At 37.8% G+C, this 23812-nt stretch overlaps 2 protein-coding genes across 5 annotated transcripts in view; one reads left to right on the forward strand and one right to left on the reverse strand.

The window, feature by feature from the left end:
• Window positions 1-912: 912 nt before the first annotated feature.
• On the reverse strand, window positions 913-13181 carry TRMT6 (tRNA methyltransferase 6 non-catalytic subunit). Of its 2 annotated transcripts, XM_081288650.1 has the most exons (11): window positions 12925-13181; window positions 9039-9166; window positions 7419-7528; window positions 6659-6750; window positions 6445-6528; window positions 6054-6178; window positions 4604-4959; window positions 4150-4235; window positions 3489-3591; window positions 3299-3385; window positions 913-1831 (listed from the first exon to the last, which is right to left on the reverse strand). In XM_081288650.1, the coding sequence occupies exons 1-11, from the start codon at window positions 13050-13052 to the stop codon at window positions 1640-1642; spliced, it is 1491 nt and encodes a 496-aa protein (XP_081144776.1). In that variant the 5' UTR covers window positions 13053-13181; the 3' UTR covers window positions 913-1639. The 2 variants fall into 2 exon arrangements, with proteins under 2 accessions (XP_081144776.1, XP_081144777.1); XM_081288651.1 differs by lacking the exons at window positions 6659-6750; window positions 7419-7528; window positions 9039-9166; window positions 12925-13181 and having other exon boundaries at window positions 6324-6457.
• Window positions 13182-13283: 102 nt separating this feature from the next.
• Window positions 13284-23812, forward strand: part of MCM8 (minichromosome maintenance 8 homologous recombination repair factor) — a 34680-nt gene continuing 24151 nt past the window's right edge. The window contains exons 1-8 of one of the 3 annotated variants that reach the window (XM_081288647.1): window positions 13284-13607; window positions 14518-14670; window positions 14964-15047; window positions 16622-16704; window positions 17132-17281; window positions 20026-20129; window positions 21094-21292; window positions 23301-23386. In XM_081288647.1, coding sequence (XP_081144773.1) covers window positions 14523-14670; window positions 14964-15047; window positions 16622-16704; window positions 17132-17281; window positions 20026-20129; window positions 21094-21292; window positions 23301-23386 — 854 coding nt within the window. In that variant the 5' untranslated portion in view covers window positions 13284-13607; window positions 14518-14522. The remainder of the gene's footprint in view (window positions 13608-14517; window positions 14671-14963; window positions 15048-16621; window positions 16705-17131; window positions 17282-20025; window positions 20130-21093; window positions 21293-23300; window positions 23387-23812) is intronic. The other 2 variants (XM_081288648.1, XM_081288646.1) reach the window with 2 other exon arrangements.

Genomic DNA, 23812 nt, shown 5'->3' on the forward strand with positions numbered 1-23812 from the left:
GAACTGAGAACCCATGCCAAGGGGTTAGGGAAGGAAATGGGACTTGGAAACTGGTTGAGTTCCAAGTAGAACACTGTTTTAACAGTGACCAGAGGAGACAACGCTACTGAATCTCATCTACACAGTTTTGTCTTCTCGATAAACTTGACTGGTTGTATACAGATAGGTGAAAAATCTGATTGATATTCAGTGAAGTGTGCTCTCTACCAAGACAGACCATGCATCACAATTGACTGGAAGCTATCAATATGGCACCATGACTGCATCATTAATGACAGTTACACAGATCATAGTAGGAAACACTTTTATTCTTTAAAAACAACTGTTTTAAGAAAAAGGAATCAAAATTGTACTTGTTGGTAATCACACTGGCCATTATCAGAATAGCACATGCTGTTAGGAAAAAATTTTTTCTGTGATTCCTCATTGGATGATAACCATCTATACTATGACAATGTGAACAATACACAAGAGCATGTTCTAGTAAGCAAGACTGATTCTCAAATAGATAAGAGCTGTGGCTTGCTCAGAACACTTTTATTTGCTGCAACAGATGATTAAATAATTTGATTATAATTTTTCAGAGTTTATAAAGGTTAACCACCTAGTCCTGGCAGAGCGTTTCAGACCAGTATTTAATAATCACCAGAAAAAGGCACTTTTAAAAAACATTTGACAAGGAGCAATATCAACGCAATGAGAACTGGTCTAAGTCCTGCACAAAATTTTAATCATATTTCAAATAAATAATATGTTCTCTGTCTTTGTGTGTATTAATATAGGTAGTACATTCTCTGTGTGTATATATGTGTATATACCAACACCTGTACACCCATATACATGTGCGCATGTGTGTATATATGTATATACAATCATCTATACATACATATATATACGTGTGTGTACAAGTGTGCATATATACACGCATGCATGTTGTATATCATTAAGTCTCTGGGGAAAACAATTGTTTCTTTAATTAAATATCATACAAAAATTCTAGTCATTTTATTTCAAACAGGGAATAAAAGGATTGGCAAATTAACACCAAAAAAGTACCTACTAAACCTTTCTAATGTTACCCCCCCGTCCGCCAAAAAAAAAAAGACAGTAAAATGAATACTTCGAACTTTCTCAGGTTGACAACTATTAGAATAATAAAACCTAGCATTAAAAAAATGGGGAACAGAGTGGATATTTTTGGTACTATAAATCTCATATACTCACACATTCATATTGCTTATGCTAAAGAGAATGGAATAAGCAGAGGAAATTTCTTCCACAAATTCCTTCCCTTCAGTACCCATCAAGTTTTAGTTATATTGTGTTATTCCACTTAGCTTAAAATGCAAACAAGGTCTTGTATAAATACGTTTTCAGTATTCTGAAATTCTCAAGATATTTGCCGAGTATTTAGAATTACTCAGAGGATTTTTGTTAAATAAACAAAATTGTCTCATTAATCCACTACTGCATACTTGAGTTGTAGTTTGGACAGAGTAAACACATCTGTGTCAGAAGTGGACAAAGGCTATTCCTTCTTCCCAGAAGGCGTATACAGCCATGTTCTTATTCTCAGAATATGAAAAAGAACAGTTAACTGCAGAATGCCTGAGAACAAAAATCAAAGCCACTTGAAGAATTAAGAGCCAGATTCTGGGCATTTCTGCCTTTTAGCTGCTGGTTCTTCAGTCTTGTGTGATTCTAAAGTGCTCACGCTGGACTTGAGGCTGGTGTCTGCTCGAAGATTGTCCAAGACAACAGTGAAGCCTGACAGAAGGTACCCCCCGCCTCCACTCATTAGCAGCTTGGGATGACTTCGATCTGGCAAAACCTAATCAAAACAAAAAAACAGACATTCACATTTTCCCAAGATGATAAAGTACATGCCAATGACACATTTACTAAGAATCATTAACAGATTCTCTTGAAGATTTAAATAGGTGAATTTCTAGAGTTCATTCCTCCACATGTCAGTGTAGAAATTGGGCAAATTGTTTGTGTAGTATTCTGGGTCTATGTGCTACTTTCCTCTTGGTTTTAGGAAGCTTCATAGCCAACATGGCACCTGGGTTTATGGAAAAGTGGCTACTAGATGCACACTCAGAACTCCCTTCCCTGCTGCCCTGTTAACTGACAAGAACTCTTCTCTCCTGTTACCCTTAATTAAATAAGACAACTTCCATATAGGGTAAGGTCACTCAGGGCTCAACAACATCCCTACCACAGTATGACAAGATGCCAAGCAGTAGAACAGGGTGTGATACTATGGAAGAGCCCTCAGCCATTTTCCCCAGATGAGGGAACTGGCTTTGAGGCATCCAGGCAGCAGAAAGCTGCAGAAATCAGTTGCTGCTGCTTTAGGATCCACTACAGTAACCATACTGAGGGAGATCATGGCCTGCTCTCAGTGATAACTGAGCAGAGATACCAAGAGTAGACCTTTCTGCCCAACACAGTACAATCTTTGTTCCTGAGGTCCTCAATAGCTGGGCTGAAACTTTCTCAGAACAGCACTACGGGCTCTTCCTCCCCTGTTCTCCTTCTTCTACCCTCCCACTTTAAAGGCATCAACCTGCACCTAATCCTGTTCCGTCTCACCTTACCTCTTTTTTTTTTTTGGTGGTGGTGGTGATGGGGACCCAGCATTGAACTCAGGGGCACTCGACCACTGAGCCATGTCCCCAGCCCTATTTTGTATTTTATTTAGAGACAGAGTCTCAATGAGTTGCTTAGTGCCTTGCTTTTTGCGGAGGCAGGCTTTGAACTTGGGATTCTTCTGCCTCTGCCTCCAGAGCCACTGGGATTACAGGCATTTGCCAATGCACCCAGCTCTTTTTATCTTTCAAAGGCATTTTCCCAATAAATCTTATACTCGAATTCCATCTCAGCATATGTTTTTCAGAAAACCTAACTTGACATAGACTCCACCTGCAAATCCTAAAAACATGCTGTGAAGATGTTCTAGCAGAGAGAGAGAGAGAGGGCATCCCTCATTCACCTGAGGATTTTGCTATTATCAATTTGTCCCCTCTACAGAGATGTCGAGGTCTTGGGGAAATAAGAACTACAACTGTACTTTAGAGGCTTCTGGGCTGGAGTAATGAACCTTGAAATGAAAAGAGAGTCAAAAAGGGAAGGGGCCCTTTCTCTGAGTCACAAGAAGAAAACATATCCATTGCAATAGCCAGAAATATTTCTACTTAGCCAGAAATATTTCTACTTAAATATTTCCAGTACTACTGTAAGGAGCCAGCAACTCTGGAGAGCAGCTCCTCAAACAGACTGTAAGAACATGTACCTGATAATTTCTGAGCCAGGTTTCAGACAGCCTGAGGTTGATGACTCCTCCCCTCTCACGAAGTTTTGTGTAGCATTCCAACAAAGGCTGAAGGCAAAAACAGAGTTCTGTTAAGAAATACTTCCTGTGCTGCAGTTTGAGAATCAAAATTCAGATGTAAGAATGCCTGTCCACCTTGTTCCAGTATTACCTCTTTATACTGACAGTAGACCACAAATGGCCTTGAAGGGGCCACAAAGTCCAACAAAGACAGCAGCAATGGAGTGGGATGGAAACGACTGGCTACAATTAAACTGCAAGGAAAATGTTAGACAAATTATTTCCCTAATACTCTGAAGTGAAATTTATTTAAAATAAATTTATTTATTTCACACAAGAAAGATTTAAATATGACATTCTAGAAATTCAAAACAATAAAATCATGAGCTATTTATTTCTAGGAAACACAAACTGGGTTATAGTTCTCAAATTTTTTTCTGGCAACAAGTCCAACACCAGATATACTGGTTCTGTAGATACTTAAATATAACTCTCCTTGTCAGGAGATTTTCACTAGATCTTGCCATTAGCCAGTAACACAGCTATTTAAATGTCCCACCCCTGCACCCAGTGGGACCACACAGCTTTGTCTGATGCACTGTCACTGGAGAACACTCAGATTTCTTCTGAAACAGACTAGCAACATCAATTTCCCACTTCTGCCAGATCCAGCCTTTCTTAAAAAATAGATAGAGAATCCTTATCTCAGTTCCCACTAGAATCAGAGCAGACAGGCAGAAAGAGAGTGCTGATCCATTTGAAGCAGAGCCCACGAGCACCAAAGAAGTACCCTGCATTCTTTATTAACGCACCCATCTGCATTCCTTTCACTCAGTAGAGCAGCAGCATCTAAGTGTCTCTTCCTCTGTTCTTCTTGTCTCCTTTGCTTTTCCTGAATCTTCAAGAAGAAAAAAAAGAAAACGATGTATGGAGGTTATTCAGTCAGGTTTACAGAAATACTTTGGTTTATCAAACATTTCAATGGTATTTATCAACTCAGACTAAAGCAACAGAAGGAGGGTCTTTATAAGAATGATAAAAACCTATTATAAACCGGCACCAAGCAACTACACAATGTTTCTGAATCCTAGAGCTGCATTCCAAAGATTAAGTCATGTGTACGTGTGTGTGCACATACACAGTCTCCAATTATTTTGATATTTATCAACTTGGGCAGGGATGTTCCATAGCCAAATCAAATCTCATTACTTAAGTTAATGAAGGCGCTGGGAATATTACAAGGGATATGACTCTTGACATTCTTACATAATCTTTTTTGCTTCCTCTATCTTTAGGCTCCTTATATTCTGGATCTTGAGGAACAACTTCCATTGATTCTTGTTCTGGGTGATTGTTCTCAGGGGCCTCTGCCATGCTGTCTTCATTGTCTGGTTTAGAAGCCTGCTTTTCCTCAAGTGCACCATTACTTTCTTCAACTGATGCACTGTCTTTTGGCTCTGCATATAACATCTCAGCAGAAAATGTTCCATTTAGGAGACTGTCCACTTTGTTGAGGGGGAATTCATAAAGACCACTGAGAAAAGATTTGGGAAATCCAAAACACGCTGTTGCTACCCGAACAGGTCCGTCTCCAGGGTAGAGCTGAATAATGGAGCCAAAACCTGAGCAAATAAAAGAAACAAACATCTGCACAATGGAGGCAATTCTAGACTACACAAACACGCAGAGAGTATTCCACAATAGTAAGACTTTCCTACTCTGTTTAGAGGCTGAGGAATGATACAGCTCCTCTGGGTCTATTTGGAGCCTATGCCTATTTCAAGTGAAGAAAACATAATTCCAAAACAGATAAATAAGAAGTCTTAAAGAAGCTACCCCCACTTGACGTTACCCTTAAAACCCTGGGATCATGGGCTGGGGTTGTGGCTCAGCGGTAGAGCACTTGCCTAGCATATGTTAGGCCCTGGGTTCGATCCTCAACACCATATAAAAATATATAAATAATATAAAGGTACTGTGTCCAACTACAACTAAAAAATATTAAACAAACAACCCCTGGGATCATGTGAATTTGTCTTTTACTCTAATCCTTAAGCGGCATAATTTATATAACATTGTCTTCCACAGGGTCAGAGAACAGGCAAATCAAGTTGTATTGTATTCTTCCAGGAGACAATACTTCCCCAGTAGTTTTCCCACTCAATCCCTTCAATTTGGGTCAATAAAATGAGCACCAGCTATTTTACCGAAATCTGTCCTGAAGATCCTAGCCAGCCACAGGTCCCACACTCATCCCCCACTAATACTGAAGCGGAAAAGGATAACCATCAACAAGGGTACCAACACAATAGGATAGATATACAGACCACAAAGGAAGGTCCCAGAACGGCAGTTATAAGAGTTCATGCCAAATCCCTTCATTAATCTTGAAGTAACTCAATCCAACTTTTAAATTTTTAATTTTTGGACTAGAGATTAAACCCAGGGGTGATTTACCACTAAGCTACATCCCCAGCCTTTTTTTTAACTTTTAATTTTTAGAGTGGGTCTTACTAAGTTGCTAAGGGCCTTGCTAAACTGCTGAGGCTGGCCTTGAACTTGCAATCCTTCTCTCTCAGCCTTCAGAGGGGCTGGGATTACAGGCATGTGCCACTACATAGTTTCCTCAACCCAGCTTTTTATCAGTTTACACTTTTGGGCCTCTCTACTAACACTACAGTAGGATTTTACTGAACTTGCAAATGTTAAATCTTACCTCCCATTCGTTCCATCATTGCACCCAGCACCAAGCCTGAACATGTTTCCATTACAATCATTTTATTGCCAGCACGGATATTTCCCAATGTCAGCATCTGGGCTAGTGTATCATATCTCATATGGCTAAAGAAAAAAAGGATGATTCACTCACTTATTGCTAAGTAAAAGCCTCAAATTTTAATCATCATTTTCAAGTTTCACTTGCTTAATAAAAATTATGTTGATAAAGACTAGTGATTGCTTTGGAGGTGACAGTAAAAGGACTTACAATTTATGAAGTAGGAGGGCACTTTATGCAGGTGAGCAAGTTTTTCATTTTATTTAAAATCATGACTTTCTTAAAGATACATTTTCCCCCAATTATACTTTTGAAAGGAAACAAAGCGTACTTAATTTTTCCAGGTTCTCTTGAATAATACATAATTGAAAGAATACGGGTAGATGGCTTCAAAATAGTTATGACAGCTTCATATCTGGGGGAGTTAAAAACAGAAACCAAGTTTTTAACAAATGTTTAAAACATTTTATTTTTTAGTAATATATACTTTACAAATACAAAAAAAGATCAAATATTTTTCATCATTTCAAACTAAAACTACTTACTTCTTTTTCTTCTTTTTTATATATTTATCTTGAGCAAATTCTGTCTTGTCTCGGAATGTTGTACTATTTTCAATTAACTGCTGAACTATTTCCTATAAAAAAAGGAGCAAGCAGATTTCCTGAAACTTCACTTTCACAGAACAAATAACTTCAAGGGTTTCTTACCCCAGAATATATCCACAGGCCTGATTTTCCAGTCCCTCTTCCACAAAAGTCCAAATAGATCAACTCTGTAGTTCTATACTCTATTTAAAGTATTTTTTAAAAAATTCATTTAAACCAAGGTAAAGAAGAGAAATATACAATAAAGAGATAAAAAACACTGTCATTTCTAAGGGCACTGGCTGAAAACATTACTAAAAATAAATAAAGTTAAATCCTAATATGTATTGTTATTAAATTCTATAGCATTAATACTATTAGTAATATTATTCACTTATATTCTTCCACTTAAGAAACAAAATCTTGGGCTGGGTTGTAGCTCCGTGGTACGGCGCTTGCCTAGAATGTGTGAAGCACTGGGTTCAATCCCAGGAACCACATAAAAATAAAATAAAGGTATTATGTCCATCTACAAAAAAAAAGAAAAAAAAAGAAAGAAAAAGAAAAAAGAAACAAAATCTTGATTATTCAATCGCATGTACATTAAAAGTATAACATTACTTTTTCCATTTTGCCTTTGGTAAAGACTGCTTTAAAAACTGAACCATTTCCTATATACCAAGCAAAGACAAAACTTTAAAAATCCTTTGAATATTACCTCTCCTTTAATGCCCTTGTCTTTCAAAGCTTTAATGTCATCTTGAGTAAGTTTCTGAGATTTCCCATCATCAATTATATTTCGATTATCAGTGCCAGCTTCTTTGGTCTCTAAGGAAAAGAAATTGCTCTATGATAATGACATTTATTATCGGAAATTATTTTATAATTTTTTTTTCTCCAAGTAAATTACCACATCTATCCCATGGTCATTCCAATGTAGCTTTCCAGTTCCTTTGCCCTCATTGCAGTCTACTCTCCTGTCATGCGGTGACTAATCCAATCTTTTAACTCATTTTCCTGTTTCCACTCTTACCCTCTTCCTATCCACATGGATTCCAAAGTGCCCTTTTTAAAAATAAAAACTGGTGCATCTATTTGGATGTTTAACAGCATAGAGTGGTTTCCCACAGCAATGAGAATGTGTTCCAAGAGTGACCTGCAAGGTCCTATCTGATGTGGACCCTGCCTCCCTTTCCTGGCCTCATCTCCTGACCCCTAAGCATCAGCTACATTGCCCTTCTTTCTGTTCCTTGAACATTCCAACCAAGGTCCCTCAGCAGAATTTTGAGACTTGTTGCTCCCACTGCCTGGAAGGCTCTATGACAGATCTCCAAGTGGCTGTTTCTTGGTCATCCCAGACAAGGTTCATCTTGTCCAATCAGGCTCTAGTACACACCCCCTGCTTTACTATTTTCACATGTACCATCATCAGAAATCATGCTATTTGCTTGTTTCCTTGATAATTTTGGTTATTCTCCACTGGTAAATACATTTTATAAGATACCATGTCTATAAATTGCTATAATAGGGCTAGGGTTGTAGCTCAGTGGTACAGTGTTTGCCTTGCATGCGTGAGGGGCTGGGTTCAATCCTCAGTACCACATACAAATAAGTAAATAAAATAAAGACATTGTGTTCATCTACAACTAAAAAATATTTAAAAAATAAATAAATAAAAAATAAAATAAATTGCTATTAAGTACCAAATAGGTGCCAGGCATGATTAGGGAACTAATCATGCCTGGCACCTATTTGGTACTTAATAAAAATACAGATGTTAATTTTAAAGTATCTAATTGTTCTGGCTTAGAACTGTAACAGTATTTAAATTAACTTTTAGTAATTATTTAAATATATTTTACTGGAAATGTTTATTTAAATAAGCAAGAATTTATCTTCAGTTAATAATAGCTAAAATTATAGGACCTGACTATAGGCAAGGCACTGTTGGGATCTTCCTAAGAAGGCTATGTCACTAAACACGCATCATAACCTAGGCATTAAACATGTTTGTGTCCCCACTTAATGAATTAGAATCACACAAATCAAATCATCTGCCCGAAGTTGCAAGTCAAGTAATAAAGCAGGCACTAAACCTAGCCACTTTATTCAAAGCCAGATTCTAATCTTCATCCCATCCATGACTCTGCACCAGTTTCTCAGCTTTTGGATACTGAAAAAGTTTTTTTGCAACAAAACAGCAAGACTCATGGGATTAACTGCCTGGTTCAAGATCAGGGAGTCAGTTAATAGTGGGCTAGAGCCAGAATCCAGGTTATTTCATTGCTGAAGGAAGTATTTGCTTCATTCCACCAAGACATAGTTCTAATTGGTGCACCTGAAGTAGGCTCTTCCTTCTTTTTCTTGAGCTGAAGACCTCCTCCACTAGTCACTTCAAATGTGGCTCCATAATTATGGCCAATCACGTTATCCAGGTAGAACCACTGTTTTTCAAAAGTTACTTTCCTGGGGGGAAGAAAAAGCAATTAATTAACTGATTTCTTTTGTATTCAGTCAAGAAAAATCTGTTCATTCTAATTTATTTCAAAAGTGGTCTCCTCAAAGGATGATCAACAGCACAAACTGACAAACTACAGGAAACAAGTTTGGGGCAGAGACATAAAATTAATAAAGAAGCCAGGAAAACACTGAATTTTGGAAAGAGGAAGCAAAGACAAAAGATGTTTTTCTTCTAGGGCATCATCTGAGCCCCTTTTGTACTGTCTACCAGGATGTCCAACCTCATAGGCTCTGCAGATTCCTGAATAATACACATGGTCACCAAGATTGCCAGGTCACTGGACATGCACTGTGACACCCCTCACAACTCACAAGTCTCAAAACAGAACAATCACTGAGATGACAAGGATTACAATCAAGACCAAGGAACTCCTTGGAGTTCCTTGGTCTTGATCTACATAGCCACTTTACTGAAAAATTATCTAATACAAGCAAATCACATTTCAAATAAACATTTGGCAATCTATAATTTCTATACATTTGGAAATGGAATCTAACACTGACAATGCTCTACTGTGAGGGTGGACCAGGAAAGATTTTCTTATTACCCAGATTTGTATCTTACTGTTAGGAGGGGAAATCCCATAAAAACAAAAATCTTTCCTTTCAAAAGAAGAAAACTGATACCTGCTGCTGAACATCAACCAGAGATTAGGCAGTATGTTATGCTTTTTAATTCTCATACTAATCCTGGGACACAGCTCTCTCCAAAAGAGAAATCTGAGGCTTAGGGAAAAATGTTCTGTTCAAGATTGAGTTACAAGGTGCTAGAGCCAGGATACAAATTCAGGTCTGTCTGACCTCAAGGTCTAGTTAATTCCAATATATTACACAATATTTCTCAGCAAAGGCCAAATGACCTTAGGAAGTACCACTGAGCTTCAGGGCCCAGCCCACATCCCAAAATTTCTGAATTTTGGGAGACATAATGCCTGTCCTATTTGTGCCCTCCTTCACTCCTTATCTTCCTTTGAGCTCCTGGAGTGTAACACAATGCATGCTGTATCACCTGGGTTCTCATCAAATGCTTCCCACCACTGCTAGTTCCCAGGCACATCACCTTCATTTTTTTGGTTCCTTATATCCTCCCACACCTTTGTATGTGTATGTGTCCCATCTTCATTATATGTTACTTGACCACATGAGGGAAATACAGCATGATCCCAAGTGATCCAGACAAGGCCAATTCTTATGTTTCGCTGGGTCCCCCCAAAACTAACACATACCAGATATTTGTTGACACAACCCCCCGAGAAGTTGAAACTCAGCTCAGATATACATCCACCACCCTCATCCTTCAAACACTTTAGTGCTAATGAACCAATAAATCTAAGCTTGGGTGAGTTATGCCCCAGTCTACTTGATATGCAAAGCAGGGAGGGGTGTCACTCAAACTGATTGGTTTGACAGGCCAATACACCAGGTGGGAAGGGCATGTGTAGTCAGAGGGGATGTGGACACCCCATCTTCACTGGGAAGGAGTAGGGCTTGCCGTTCTCAGAGAGGCAGAACCACTTCTACCTAACCAGATGAGTGCAGCCACGAGTGAAAGATGATGGGAGTCTGGCCTGGGATGCAACTGAGCTCAGAGGGTCATTTTCTAATTAAAAATAGACATCATGGCTTTGTCAAGAGGGACCAAAAATAAGTGTTTCCAAATCAGGCCTAAAGAGAACCTATTAGAATTAAAGATGCTGCTATCTCCTTGGTAATGAAAAAGCTGCTGTTTAAAAGAGCACATAGTTAGAAGCACAACTATGCTTGAAAATTAAGGCACTTACAGGAATAGTATGAAAAAGAAAGTAAAAACGCTTCACCTGGATAGTTATTATACAGATGTGTAAATTGGGCTTAATCATCAAACTGTATACTTCAATTGTTATTCTTCAACGAAAAAGTTCAAGCAAATTAGTATTGGAAAGCTCCAAAAATTATGCACTTGGAAACAGGCACAATTTTTTCCCGTCTTTTAAAAATTTGTTCTTTTTAGATATACATAAATAGAGTATATTATAACTTATTATACATACATGGAATATAACTTTAGAATAAAGCTAAATAATAAACCATTCTTGAGGTTCTACATGATATGGAGTTTCATTGGTAGTGGTGTGTTCATATATGAACACAGGAAAGTTGTTTCAGGTTCATTCCACTGTCTTTCCTATTCCTATCTCTCTCCCTTCCCTTCATTCCCCTTTGTCTAATTCACTGAACTTCTATTCTCTCCCTCCTACCCACTTGTTGTATATTAGCATCCTCATATCAGAGAGAACATTTGACCTTTGGTTTTTTGGGACTGGCTTATTTCACTTAGCATGATAGTGTCCAGATCCAGCCACTTACCAGCAAAAGTCATAAAGTCATTCTTGATGGCTGAGTAATATTCTATTGTGTATATATACCACATTTTCCATTCATCTGGTGAATGAAGGACACCTAGGTTGGTTCCGTAGTTTAGCTATTATGAATTGAACTGCTATAAACATCGACTAATTTTTAATGATACCTGCTTCACCTTAAATACTAGTTTGATGAAAACAGTAGTAAAATAATTTATGTGAAGTAAACATTTATCAGAAATTCAAAATACTTAATCTAGCTTTTGGGTCTGCAGTCTCCTGCCACTGCCTTCAACCTGCACCTTACTTCTTTGTCAAGAATTGATATAAGACTGAGGTTGTAGCTCAGTAGTACAGCACTTGCGTAGCATGTGTGAAGCCCTGGGTTTGATAACCAGCATTGCAACAAACAAACAAACAAAAAAGTAATATAATAACCTAGCTCAAAAAATAACTTGGTTGTACTTCTCAGTACAACCAAGCTATTAGAATTTAACAACCTCACCATTGTCATTGCCAGAGTTATCAAAATCCTACTTCACTAGTACTAACACAGAATATTAGGTAGCAGGTTCATAAATTCTGAGACCTTGAGTAAATTGCTTTTGAGCAATTCAACTTTTCTGGAATTTGAATACTTTGGTGTAAAAATGAAGCAAGCCCCATTGGACTCCATACTCTACAGGAAGTTGTCTTCTTTCCTTATTCCACGTAGACAGGTTTTCCCGTTTGGGTAGAGAGAAAAGGCCGGCCAGCCAGAAAGCCAGGCTAGGTAGAAGAGGTCATTTTTTTTTGGCCGGGGTGGGGGGAGTGGGGGGGTGAACTGATCCTGGCTGACGGATAAAAAGGAAGGAGACCTGTGAGGAAAAGGGGGTCAAGCAAGGAGGAGACTCTGAGAAGTAAGGATGAGAACCCAGATTAAAAGAGTGGGGGTCTGTAAAAACACAGAGCAGATCCTAAGAACCTAAAGATAGAAACCCAGGCGGTGGGAAGCGGGGACGACGACGGTGGAGAGGGAAGCATTCAAACTGATCAATCAAGGACTAATAATAGGATTCTGGGGAAGGGTCTCGGTGGCAAAACTGGAAAGGATGCCGAAGGTAGACCGCCGGGTATGGAATCGAGAAGAGGACTCTGTGGGAAGGTAGGAGGGACATGGGAGAACCTGAGTGTCGAGATTGGATAAGAATCTCGGAGGAAAAGGCCACTGTGACAGGATCATTTGAGAAGAGGCAACGACTGCGGGGGATGGAGATCCAGTGAGTTAAGAATAGGATCCTGGAGGAAGGGGTTCTGGGAAGATCTGAAGGGAGGGAATATCTAGGTGGGGAGGGAGACCCCAAGGCCAGCAACCTGACTTACTTTCTCCGCTGGACCTGCACTGCTTTCAACACATCTTCCCGTTTCAGCACCACAAAGTCGCCCTCGTGGATGCGGTTATCCCCGGGATGCGGGGGCTGTGGGCTCGGGTGTTCCCCTGAGCCCTCCATAACGCTCAGCCGGTCTTGGTGTTCCGCCGCGTCCCTGCAGTCCCAAGCGCCACGGCCGCGGCCGCCAGCCTCAATCCCCACAACACCCCGGAATCAGGAGCCCTCCGACCGGCACCGCCCCCACGTGCTGTGCGCCGCTTCCGCTTTCCGGTCCGGTCCCTTGCTTCCGGGGGCTTCACGACTTCCGGCTGGCCGAACTCTTTGATTGGCCACTCTTCGCCCTTTCCTTCTTGTTTTGCCGCTACCTGGAACGGAATTGCGTCACGGAAGCGCCAAAAAAGAATTAGAGGGAAACTGGACAGTGTCTCGAGATGCTGTTGGGTGGCTTTTCTCCGGGGTTCTTTCCCGAGGTCGCAGTGGAAAAACTGAAGGTCCTGAGCTGCTGTGACTGAAGGGATCCGGCCCTGCGCAGGGACGTCAAAAAAGCTACGGCTGAAAAAACTCAAGACCTGAAGGGTCGTCTGAGGAGCTGGAGGCTTGGTGCTTTCCACCAAGGAGGGAGGGAGAATCAGGCCATTGGGATTAGCAGGTACCCCGGAGTTTTCTCCCATGCAAGTAAGAACGGCCTGAGATGTAAATGAAGTATTTAACGACGCACAGCTGCCCTCTTAAGTTTGTGTTGGAATTATTACTATTCTCATATTTTCTCGTTTGAGAAGGGTATGGCACGTAGCGTTATCTGAAGGAGCACTTCAGCTTGGGAGTCTGAAGACAGTTTGTCTGCTGTACTGTCACCAAACAAGTTTGATCTTCATTCGTTTCCTTAATTTCTCTGAGCTTCATTTTCTCAGTATATAATGTCTGGTTGATGATTAGAGACCTGTCGTGCCCATTTAGAATCGTGAACTTTTTAGTTATTAACTTATTTACTAACTAAGCCCTCTTTAAATAGGGATTTGTAAAGGACTTTGTGATGAATTGCACTACAGTGTGTAGATATATTTTTTATTTGTATCAGTAGGATGTGGAATTTTGTAAGTAGAACAATTTTTTAAAGAACAGTTTTAGTTTTTGGAAAACAATGTGCAGAAAATGGATATGATACTGTGGGACTGGAGCTACGATGATGTTTCCCTGGTATCTCATAGTTCAGAATTATGTTCAACTATTCCTGCTCTGTAGTAAGTTTTAAACACCAAGCAGGCATCTTAGAGTTAATTACTTGTCTTATCTTTATTTCTGTCATGGAAGCTCCTTGAAAACTGTTACAGTATAGTACCTTATTCTTATTCCATGAGAACTTAATGTACTTAATAAAACATCTACTGTATACCTTAAAGAGTGGTGGAAATTGGAAGAGTAATTGCAAAATGTTTGAGTTTTCTCCCATAGTATACAACTTTGTAAACCTATATTCTACTCAGAAGCAGAATAAATTTTCAGTTTTGTACTACATTAATACATTTTTAAGAGCACAGCTTTCCCTCCTGTTGTGGTGAAGTCTTTTCTAATATCTATTTATTAGAAGACATGAGTGGTGAGTGCAGAGGCAGAGGATTTGGACGGGGAAGATTTCAAAGCTGGAGAAGAGGAAGAGGTAGTGGGAACTTTTCAGGAAAATGGAGGGGAAGAGAACACAGACCTAACCTGAATAAAGCCATTGGAAAAAATAGCTCTGGTATGTATGACCATGTGAGACAATGATTGTTGTTTTTTCCTTTATGAAGCAAACAGTTCATCCCTATCAGACAAAGTAATTTAGCTCAAACTTCAATCTTTTATTTGATGTTACTCCTTAGCAAGTATTTGAAAATTAATGTGCACAATTCTTCCAGAAACCTTTTTTAGGTGCACTATTAATGTCATTTCATTGTTGAAAGGGGAAACAAATTGGAGAGGAAAAAAAAAAAAAAGCTTTGCTTTGTTTTTATTAACCTAGCATTCTAGTTTTTGTTTTGTTTTATTTTCCAGAACAAATCCCACAGCCTTTGCTACTACAGTCAACATTGGATCAATTCATACCATATAAAGGCTGGAAGCTTTATTTTTCTGAAGGTAGAATTAAAAGTACAAAAAGTACCATAAGTTATATTTCCTTAACTTGTCTTTGTTGCATCTTATGTTTCTGTGATTTATTTGGCTTACTGCTACGTACTTCCTAATCTTTGTTTTTTCAATTAAATCATGTTTATATTAAAGAGCGTTATTTTTAGGTTTTATATCAGGTGGTAAAATACACTAGGTATTTCAGAAGAGAGATTTATTATAAGAAATTGGACATTCAGATGAAAAACTGAAAGAGCAGAAAGGGGAGATCAAAGTAAAACCCCAGAAAGTAGTAATTTGAGGAAACAGTAGCCATTCTTAACTTTAGCAGAAGTTAAAAAATACTGAGATTATCAGAACCTAGGAATTCAAGGGTAGAGGCATAGCTGTTTGGCCTCTAAAGGGTACCCTATAAAGCTGTACTTAGGCCCCTGAGGGATACACTGTAGCACTGTGCTCAGACCACTGATATAAATGAAACTGATTGTCACTGGTAACTCAGGGGGCATGACTTGGTTGTTGCTTGGACCTGGAGGCTAGAACTGTAGTTATCCTCTGCAGCTGTAGACATATTGAAAAGAATTGGAGACAAGAAGAAATTCCTTTCCCACTTCCTGCTTTCTTCCAGTTTTTTGAAGTGCCTCTAATTGGCAGAACCTAAAAGGAATCTGGGAGGTAGGGTGCAGATCTTGATCAGAGCAGAAAACAGACGATAGACCTGGAACCAGGAGCAAGTAACCAACACAGATTTCCATAGAAACCAGTTAAGAAATATCTCTGAATACCAATCTTTGTCATACATCTATCTGTATGGATATGGGGGGCTATATGTGTGTGTGTGTGTGTGTGTGTGTGTGTGTGTGTGTGTGTCTGTGTTACACTGCTTGAAGTCAAGGACCCTGCCTCATACCAGACACCCACGATTCATTTTATGAATGATGCTTTACAAATGTTTTCCTTATTGGCAGTCTTTTTTTTCCCCCCTATTAAATAGACACATGTGTTTCATAGATTGTCTTGTTGCTTCAGGATACATTAGTCACCAACACTTCAATTATTCCCTTAGTGGTTAACCTCAGAACACTATAAGAGATTTTGGGACTGATCTTAAAAACAAAGTGCAAGAGATGCCTTAGGCCTGACCGGATGTACTTTTATATTACTTCATTATCCTGTTTCTTTGAGAGGGTACTTGAAAATATATAGCTTTAGGATGTTTAAAAAAAAAAAAGGGGGCTGGGGATCTAGTTAAGTTGGTGGAGTGCTTGCATTGTATGGCACAAGGCCCTGGGTTCGATGATGTTTGGTTTTTAGCTGTTGTGTAAGCTATTTGAACTGATATATGTAATTAGGTTTCTAAGTCTCCTCTAAAGGTTTCCCAGATATTGGGCTTTTTAGAGAGATTTCCTGTCTGCATTTTGGATTATACAGGCCTAAACATGTTTTAGAATCTTATGTATATGTTTATGTTAGTTCTTGTTTAAGTGTAATCAGAATACAGAGCAACTGGAAGAAAAAAATCTGTCAAGTCTATAGTGTTATCTAATGAAAACATAATGCTAATGCCATGTTTGTTGGATTAGTTTACAGTGATAACTCTCCTTTTATTGAGAAGATTCAAGCATTTGAAAAATTTTTCATAAGGCGTATTGACTTGTATGATAAGGTAAGATTTTCTTACAGTAACACTACCTGTTGACCTTTATGTCTCATCTTATTGAACAGTATATTTGAGGTGCTAGTGATTATGATCATATGCACTGGAGTTGGACTGCCTTCAAACAAATCCCAGCTCTGCCACTTACCTACAGTATGGACTTTGGTGAATTACTTAACTTCTCTGTGCCGCAGTTTTCTTTGTCTATCATTTGGAAGTAATAGTATAAATAGCTACCTCAAAGAATTGTTAAGAAGTACAAGTGAGTTAATATATTGAAAACACTAGGACTGTGCTTGGTGTAAAGCTTATATGGTACTTAGCATTTTTACCATATAAACATGGTATGCTTTCTCAAAATGTATAATTGAATGCTCAATTATGATAATTAACTCTAAAAGACCAATTGTTACTTTCAAACTTTAATCTTTTCTAGGATGAAATAGAAAGAAAAGGAAGTATTTTGGTGGATTTTAAAGAATTGACAAAAGATGATGAAATAACTAATTTGATACCAAATATAGCAAATGAACTAAGGGATGCACCTGAGAAAATCTTGGCATGCATGGGTCTGGCAATACATCAGGTAAATATTTATCTTGTGCTGACTTACATCAGAATTTTAAAGAAAGATTCCAGTGTCAAGACTTTCTTTAAAAGATAATAAGATTACCTGGGTGTGGTGGTACATGCCTGTAATTCAAGCTACTCAGGAAGCTAAGGCAGAAGAATTGCAAGTTTTGAGTCCAAACTAGGCATCTAGCAAACAAGACCTTTAAAAAAATAAAGAAGATTTTACTAACAGATAGTGGTTACTGGCTTGAAATGAAGGTTCACAATCTTGTGTTTAAAAATTACCATTCATTCTATGTATAAAAGCTTATCTAAATATAACATTATTTCTAATGTATTTGAATTAGCCTAATATCATTAAAAATGGGGCAGATATTAAACTTTATTTGGGGGGAACTGTTCAGTCTCATAGGGAAGATAAGACAAGGCATCATGATGTTGGCAGTTATGAACTTGGAGCAAGAAGATCAACTTCAGATCTAGGTTCTGTGGCATGAAGCAGATCACTTCATTTCTCATATGTAAAATAGAAATAACAGTTTGTTTTGTTCTTGCCTGAGTTTTTTCTCAGGGTCAGATGGTATACATATATGAAAGCATTTTTCAGGCCAGCAAACAGGTAATGCATTAAGGTAAAGAGTTACAGATCTTAGGACAGACATAGATTATATTGCTGATTGCAGTCAGAGGCAAAGGTAATACCCTCACCTGTAGGGGGAGAATGGGGAAAACTCAGAGATTATAAGAGTGTAGCTAGAATTTGGACACTAAGCAGGTATAAGGAATAGTTTATCACAAAGGTCTACACTCCTAGAAATTCTAAACTATAAACCTTGCCTGTTGTTTTCAGACTCATTCAGCACCTTATTAACCATATCCTTTCATTTCTCTTTCTAAAATGTCTCTTAAACTGGGTGTAGTGGCATGCTGCTGGAGTCCCAGTTACATTGGAGACTGGGGCAGGAAGATTGCTTGAGCCCAGAGTTTGAGGCAGGCCTAGGCAACATAGCAAGTTCAAACAAACAAAAAAATGTTTATTAAGTCTACCTCCTTTCTATCCTTACTACCCCTGTCTCAGGCTAGGCCTTTATTGTTGTTCTTAAACAATTGCTTTTGTAAAATATAATTTGTTCTTGAAAACTGGTTATCTTTTTCTTCTAAATGAAGTCAAAATCTTTTATATAAAATGTTTTTGTGTAAAATGTTTTATATAAAATCTTTTATGTAAAATAAGTAGTTGTAATCTTTTATATGACTTTGAAAACCTTCCAAGATCTGGCTAAATTTCATCTCTCCTGTCTTACATTGACTATGATCCAACTAAACCGAGCTTCTTCCAGTATTCTCTAAGTACTCTTGTACATGTTGTCCATTCAGTATAGCATTCTCTTTATCTCACATATCCAAATTCTTGTGGTCCTAACTCTTTTTGCTTTGTAAAAGCTTTCTTAAAAATCGTTTTCAAATTCACATGGCATTTTATCTATAAATCTTTATGGTCCTTATAACAATTATAGCTATTTATGGGCATCTAATTTTGCCTCTTAGATTGTCAGCACGCAAGTATTTTATATTTATTTAGTATCAATGCCAACAGAGCTGGTATAGGGTATTTTATTTTTTTAAATTTATTTTTATTTTTTATTTATATATGACAACGGAATGCATTACAATTCTTATTACACATATAGAGCACAATTTTTCATATCTCTGGTTGTATATAAAGTATATTCACACCAATTCATGTCTTCATACATGTACTTTGGATAATAATGATCATCACATTCTACCATCATTTATAACCCCGTGCCCCCTCCCTTCCCTTCCAACCCCGCTGCTCTATCTAGAATTCGTCTATTCCTCCCATGTTCCCTCTCCCTATCCTACTATGAATCTGCCTCCTTATATCAAAGAAAACATTCAGCTTTTGGTTTTTTGGGATTAGGTAACTTCACTTAGCATTATCTTCTCTAACTCCATCCATTTACCTGCAAATGCCATGATTTTATTCTCTTTTATTGCTGAGTAATATTCCATTGTGTATATATGCTACATTTTTTTTAATCTATTCATCCCTATTGAAGGGCATCTAGGTTGGTTCCACAATTTAGCTATTGTAACTTGTGATGCTGTAAACATTGATGTGGCTGTATCCTTGTAGTATGCTGTTTTTAAGTCCTTTGGGTATAGACCAAGGAGGGAGATAGCTTGGTCAAATGGTGGTTCCATTCCCAATTTTCCAAGATATCTCCATATTGCTTTCCATATTGGCTGCACAATTTGCAGTCCCACCAGCATTGTATGAGTGTACCTTTTCCCCTACATCCTTGCCAAGACTTATTGTTTGTCTTCATAGTAGCTGCGGTATTAGGTATTTTAAAAATCATTACTTTTTCTATCTTGATTAATCAATGAATATGGAGAAGTAGAAAAAAAATTATAGAAATCAAGGTATAATGGCTTTGGGGACTATTATAAGGACTTAATAATGTTAAGTTTATTTGGGACAATAGGTAGCAGACAAGGATGCTGAACATTTCCAGTTCAGGGACAGCAAAATGCCAAGTAAAACAGTCCACTATAAAATAAGTAGTTGTAATTAAATATCAGACTTTCCAAGGGCTATTAGAGTCTTGTTCTTATTCTGTCTTGTTCTGAACTGTTTATATTGGTAAACTTGAGATTCTCTCTATATAAAGTTCTGCTTAAAGAGGATACTTTATTTTTTAACTTTGAGTAAATGTTTGTTCTGTTTAGGTGTTAACTAAGGACCTTGAAAGGCATGCAGCTGAATTACAAGCCCAAGAAGGATTGTCTAGTGATGGGGAAACAATGGTAAATGTGCCACATATTTATGCAAGGTGAGCAACTTACTGGTGTTATTTAGAAAATGGCCTAATGACTGCTTAAGGATGAGAACCTTATTTTATACAAACAAGGAAATAGTAAAAATGGTGTGAGTTCTTGCTAATTTCATAGATCATCATACCCACAGTGAACCTATTGAAAATTATTCAAAATGATCATGACAGAAATCAACATTTTCTGCCCAAATAGGTTGACTTTCCAACCTGTAAATATTGATTTTAGATATGTACTTAATCAAGACTCTGTACAAATTTAATAATCCACATAACATGCTAAGTGGTATGTATGTGTATTGTTAAATTGTCATGTTTCTACTAGACACAGGGAATAAATGAATTCTTGAATTCATCTTTATTGTATTCTACATTTTAAATTCATTGATATATATAGGAATAAATAAGGAAATCATCAGGATTTTATTTTTATTTTCCAAATTTATTGAAGGTATGCTAAGAAGAAGTTAGAAATCCAAAGGTTGTTGAATATGTAGGTTTTCCTATATGCATTATATTTTTGCTTTTGTCTTTAATTTTTTTTTTTTTTTTCCCTATAGAGAACAGCCTATTGGAATAGGAAAAGTGAAGACTTAACATTGTTTTGGGGGGAGGAGGAATTGAACTCAGGGACACTTGACTACTGAGGCCACATCCCCAGCCCTATTTTATATTTTATTTAAAGATGGGGTCTGAATGAGTTGCTTAGTGCCTCGTTTTTGCTAAGGCTGCCTTTGAACTTGTGATCCTCCTGCCTCAGCCTCCTAAGCTGCTGGGATTATAGGTGTGTGCCACTTCACCTAGCAACATTTTTATTTTTTAAAAATAATTAATTCTTGGGAGATTTCTGATATATAAATGATGATATTGTTTGGGAATTCCATAGTTGTTCCTAAAAAGAACTTGTGAAAATACAGACATCAACTTTCTGTTCATTATATATATGTTCCTGTTTTATATTTAGGATATACAACTTTGAGCCCTTGACACATCTCAAGAATGTCCGAGCAAATTACTATGGAAAATACATTTCTCTAAGAGGGACAGTGGTTCGTGTCAGTAATATAAAGCCTCTTTGCACCAAGATGGCTTTTCTGTGTGCTGCATGTGGAGAGGTTCAAAGTTTCCCTCTTCCAGATGGAAAATACAATCTTCCAACAAAGGTGATATATTTTTATAATTGTTTCTTTATTTATCTTGGTAATAAAGGCAAATCAGTTTACAGATACTATTTCCCAGTGTTTGTGAACACAGAGATTTTTATTTAATTATTAAATACTTCAGGATACAAGAAATACAGAAATAGACATTTTTATACCCACTACCCAGAGTTTATATTTTCAGTTCCAGGTGTGTGTGTGTATGTGTGTACACATTTTTACTTATTTATTTTTGTGGTGCTAGGGACTAATTAAACCCAGGGTGTTGTGCATGTGAGGCAAGTACTCTGCCAACTGAGCTATATCCCCAGCCCTAGAAATTTTTAAATGACATCAGATTAAATTTCAGAAAGATGGCTATTCCCTAAAACTTAGGAGCTTAGGATAATAATCATGTTATTTCTGTGGGTCAGGAGTTTGGAAGTACTATTCTCCTGTGTAGTTAAGGCTCCAGGTCTCTGGAGATATAATCAGGTAGATTGTGGCTGGAGTTGGGAACAATAAGATGTTGTGTTGGCCAGGCATCTCTGTTTTCTCTGTGTGGCCTCTGCATGGGCTGTTGGTTTTTCACACAGAGTTTGGCAGATCAGAGTGCTTGGTCGGCTCATATGGTGCTGATAGCTGTAAGGTGAGAAAGTCCAATTGATAGACAGAAATTCTAGCCTTCAGAGTCATGCAGCATCACTTTTGTCAACATTCTGTTGATTACAGAGTGCGTCACCAACTTGCCCAAATTCTAGGAGAAGGAATTAAGACTCCATATGTGTTTTGTGTTTTCTCCACTACTAACCTCGCCAACCCCAATACTGGGAATTGAACCCAGGGCTTTCGGCATACTAGGCAAATGCTTTGTCACTGAGCTACATCTTCAGCCCTTTTTTTGTTTTGTTTTATTTTGAGACAGAAACTCATTACGTTACCGTGCCGGCCTTGAACTTGCAATCCTCTGCCTCGGCCTCCCAAGTAGCTATAGATTCTATCTCTTGATGGGAGAATAGTAAGGTTCTGGAAAGATTTGAGGGAATACATTATTATTTTTTTTTGACATTAATTTTAAAGTAATTTTATTCTATTATTGACACATAACTTAACCAATTAGATGCAATTGTGAAGTTTAAAACAAAAGTACAGTCACACTGTTTACCTCTCCCCAATATCCTCATTCCTCTGTCCAAGAGGCAAATACTTCAGAATTTTTCAATTATTTAATCTGGAATTATATACATGTATCCACAGTCCCAGCAAGTATCAGCAGAAACATAGTGGTCCTATAGTTCTAAATCTTCCTATAGCTCCTAAAATTATAGAGATAAACCATGTTGACTCAATAATGATTTAACTAAAATATGTGTGATAATAATGGGCATTTGAAAGAAGAAAAACATCCATGCATGTGTGTGTATTCTGTGTTTATTTCAACCTAGTTGTAGGAAGTACTTTACTATGTGCTGCTATAGTTTTATCTTGGCCATGAGGGAATATATTATTGTAATCATATTTGTAAATCTGCCACTGTGTCTGAATTTATAATTGTATCTTGTGGTCTAAATGCCAAGCAAGTGACTTATGAAAACTTGAACAGAACTTGCTTTTATTTTGAGGACTGTGTGGTACAGTGAAAAATACTATGTGAACAGCACAAAAGGAAGATAGACAAAGAGTTGGGGACTAAAGACCTAGGGAAGGCTTTTGGGGCTGGGCATATAGACTGAAGGAGGAGGAGTGTTCAAGGAGCCCATGGAATTAGGAGACTACATGGGCACAGAGGTAAGAATGAGTGCCTGGTCTAAGGCAGAGCAAGGTGCCTGCCTGCCTACAGCTGAAAGAATAGGAGCAGGGGGAGAGAGAGACCAGCTGGACAAATGCCTTGAAAGCTTATGACATTAAACTGTTTCTGTAGGAAATGGAACATTACAGCTCTTAGTCGGTTTACTTTAATGAAGTATATCTTGAATTTTCCTGAGATATGGTTGTAGTTTATCAACATCTGAATGTGAATTACTTGTTGCAGTGTCCTGTGCCTGCATGTCGAGGGAAGTCTTTTGCTGCTCTCCGTAGTTCTCCTCTTACAGTAACAATGGACTGGCAGTCAATCAAGTAAGCAATCAAGACTTAAAAAGGGGCAGGTTTTAGGATCTTTCATACTGCTGAGTACATCTATAATTTTATTGTATTGTACTGTAGTTTTTACCTGTAAAAATGATAAGTGTATAATAAGTCTATTCAGTGACAAGTTTGTATGTTGAAATGGGAACTGTCTTTATTTGAAATTTATTCTCTACTGGATGCCAGAAAGAATGTAAACATTATGAATTATTGCTACTGATAAATAGTTCATTTTATATTTCAATTATGTGATTCATTGAACGAAGATATATGATTCATTGCATAATGAGTAGTGATAGAAATAGTATTGAAGTTTTCAGAAAATCTCTTAGAGGTGGTCCTATTTGATTTCATGTTCTCATTGCCCACTAGGAATTTTATACTATGTTCCTATAGGCTCCCCCCACTATCCACACA

This window comes from Spermophilus citellus (assembly GCF_964194105.1).
Source record: "Spermophilus citellus genome assembly, chromosome: 4".
Taxonomy (NCBI): Eukaryota; Metazoa; Chordata; class Mammalia; order Rodentia; family Sciuridae; genus Spermophilus; species Spermophilus citellus.

Coding starts and splice junctions, on each gene's coding strand:
- TRMT6 (XM_081288650.1), bottom strand. CDS start 13,052: ATGGAGGGCTCAGGGGAACACCCGAGCCCACAGCCCCCGCATCCCGGG. Junction 6,179..6,444: donor AGAGAACCTGGAAAAATTAA/GTACGCTTTGTT, acceptor TTTTTTCTTTAG/CCATATGAGATATGATACAC. Junction 3,386..3,488: donor TCTACTGTCAGTATAAAGAG/GTAATACTGGAA, acceptor TTTTGCCTTCAG/CCTTTGTTGGAATGCTACAC.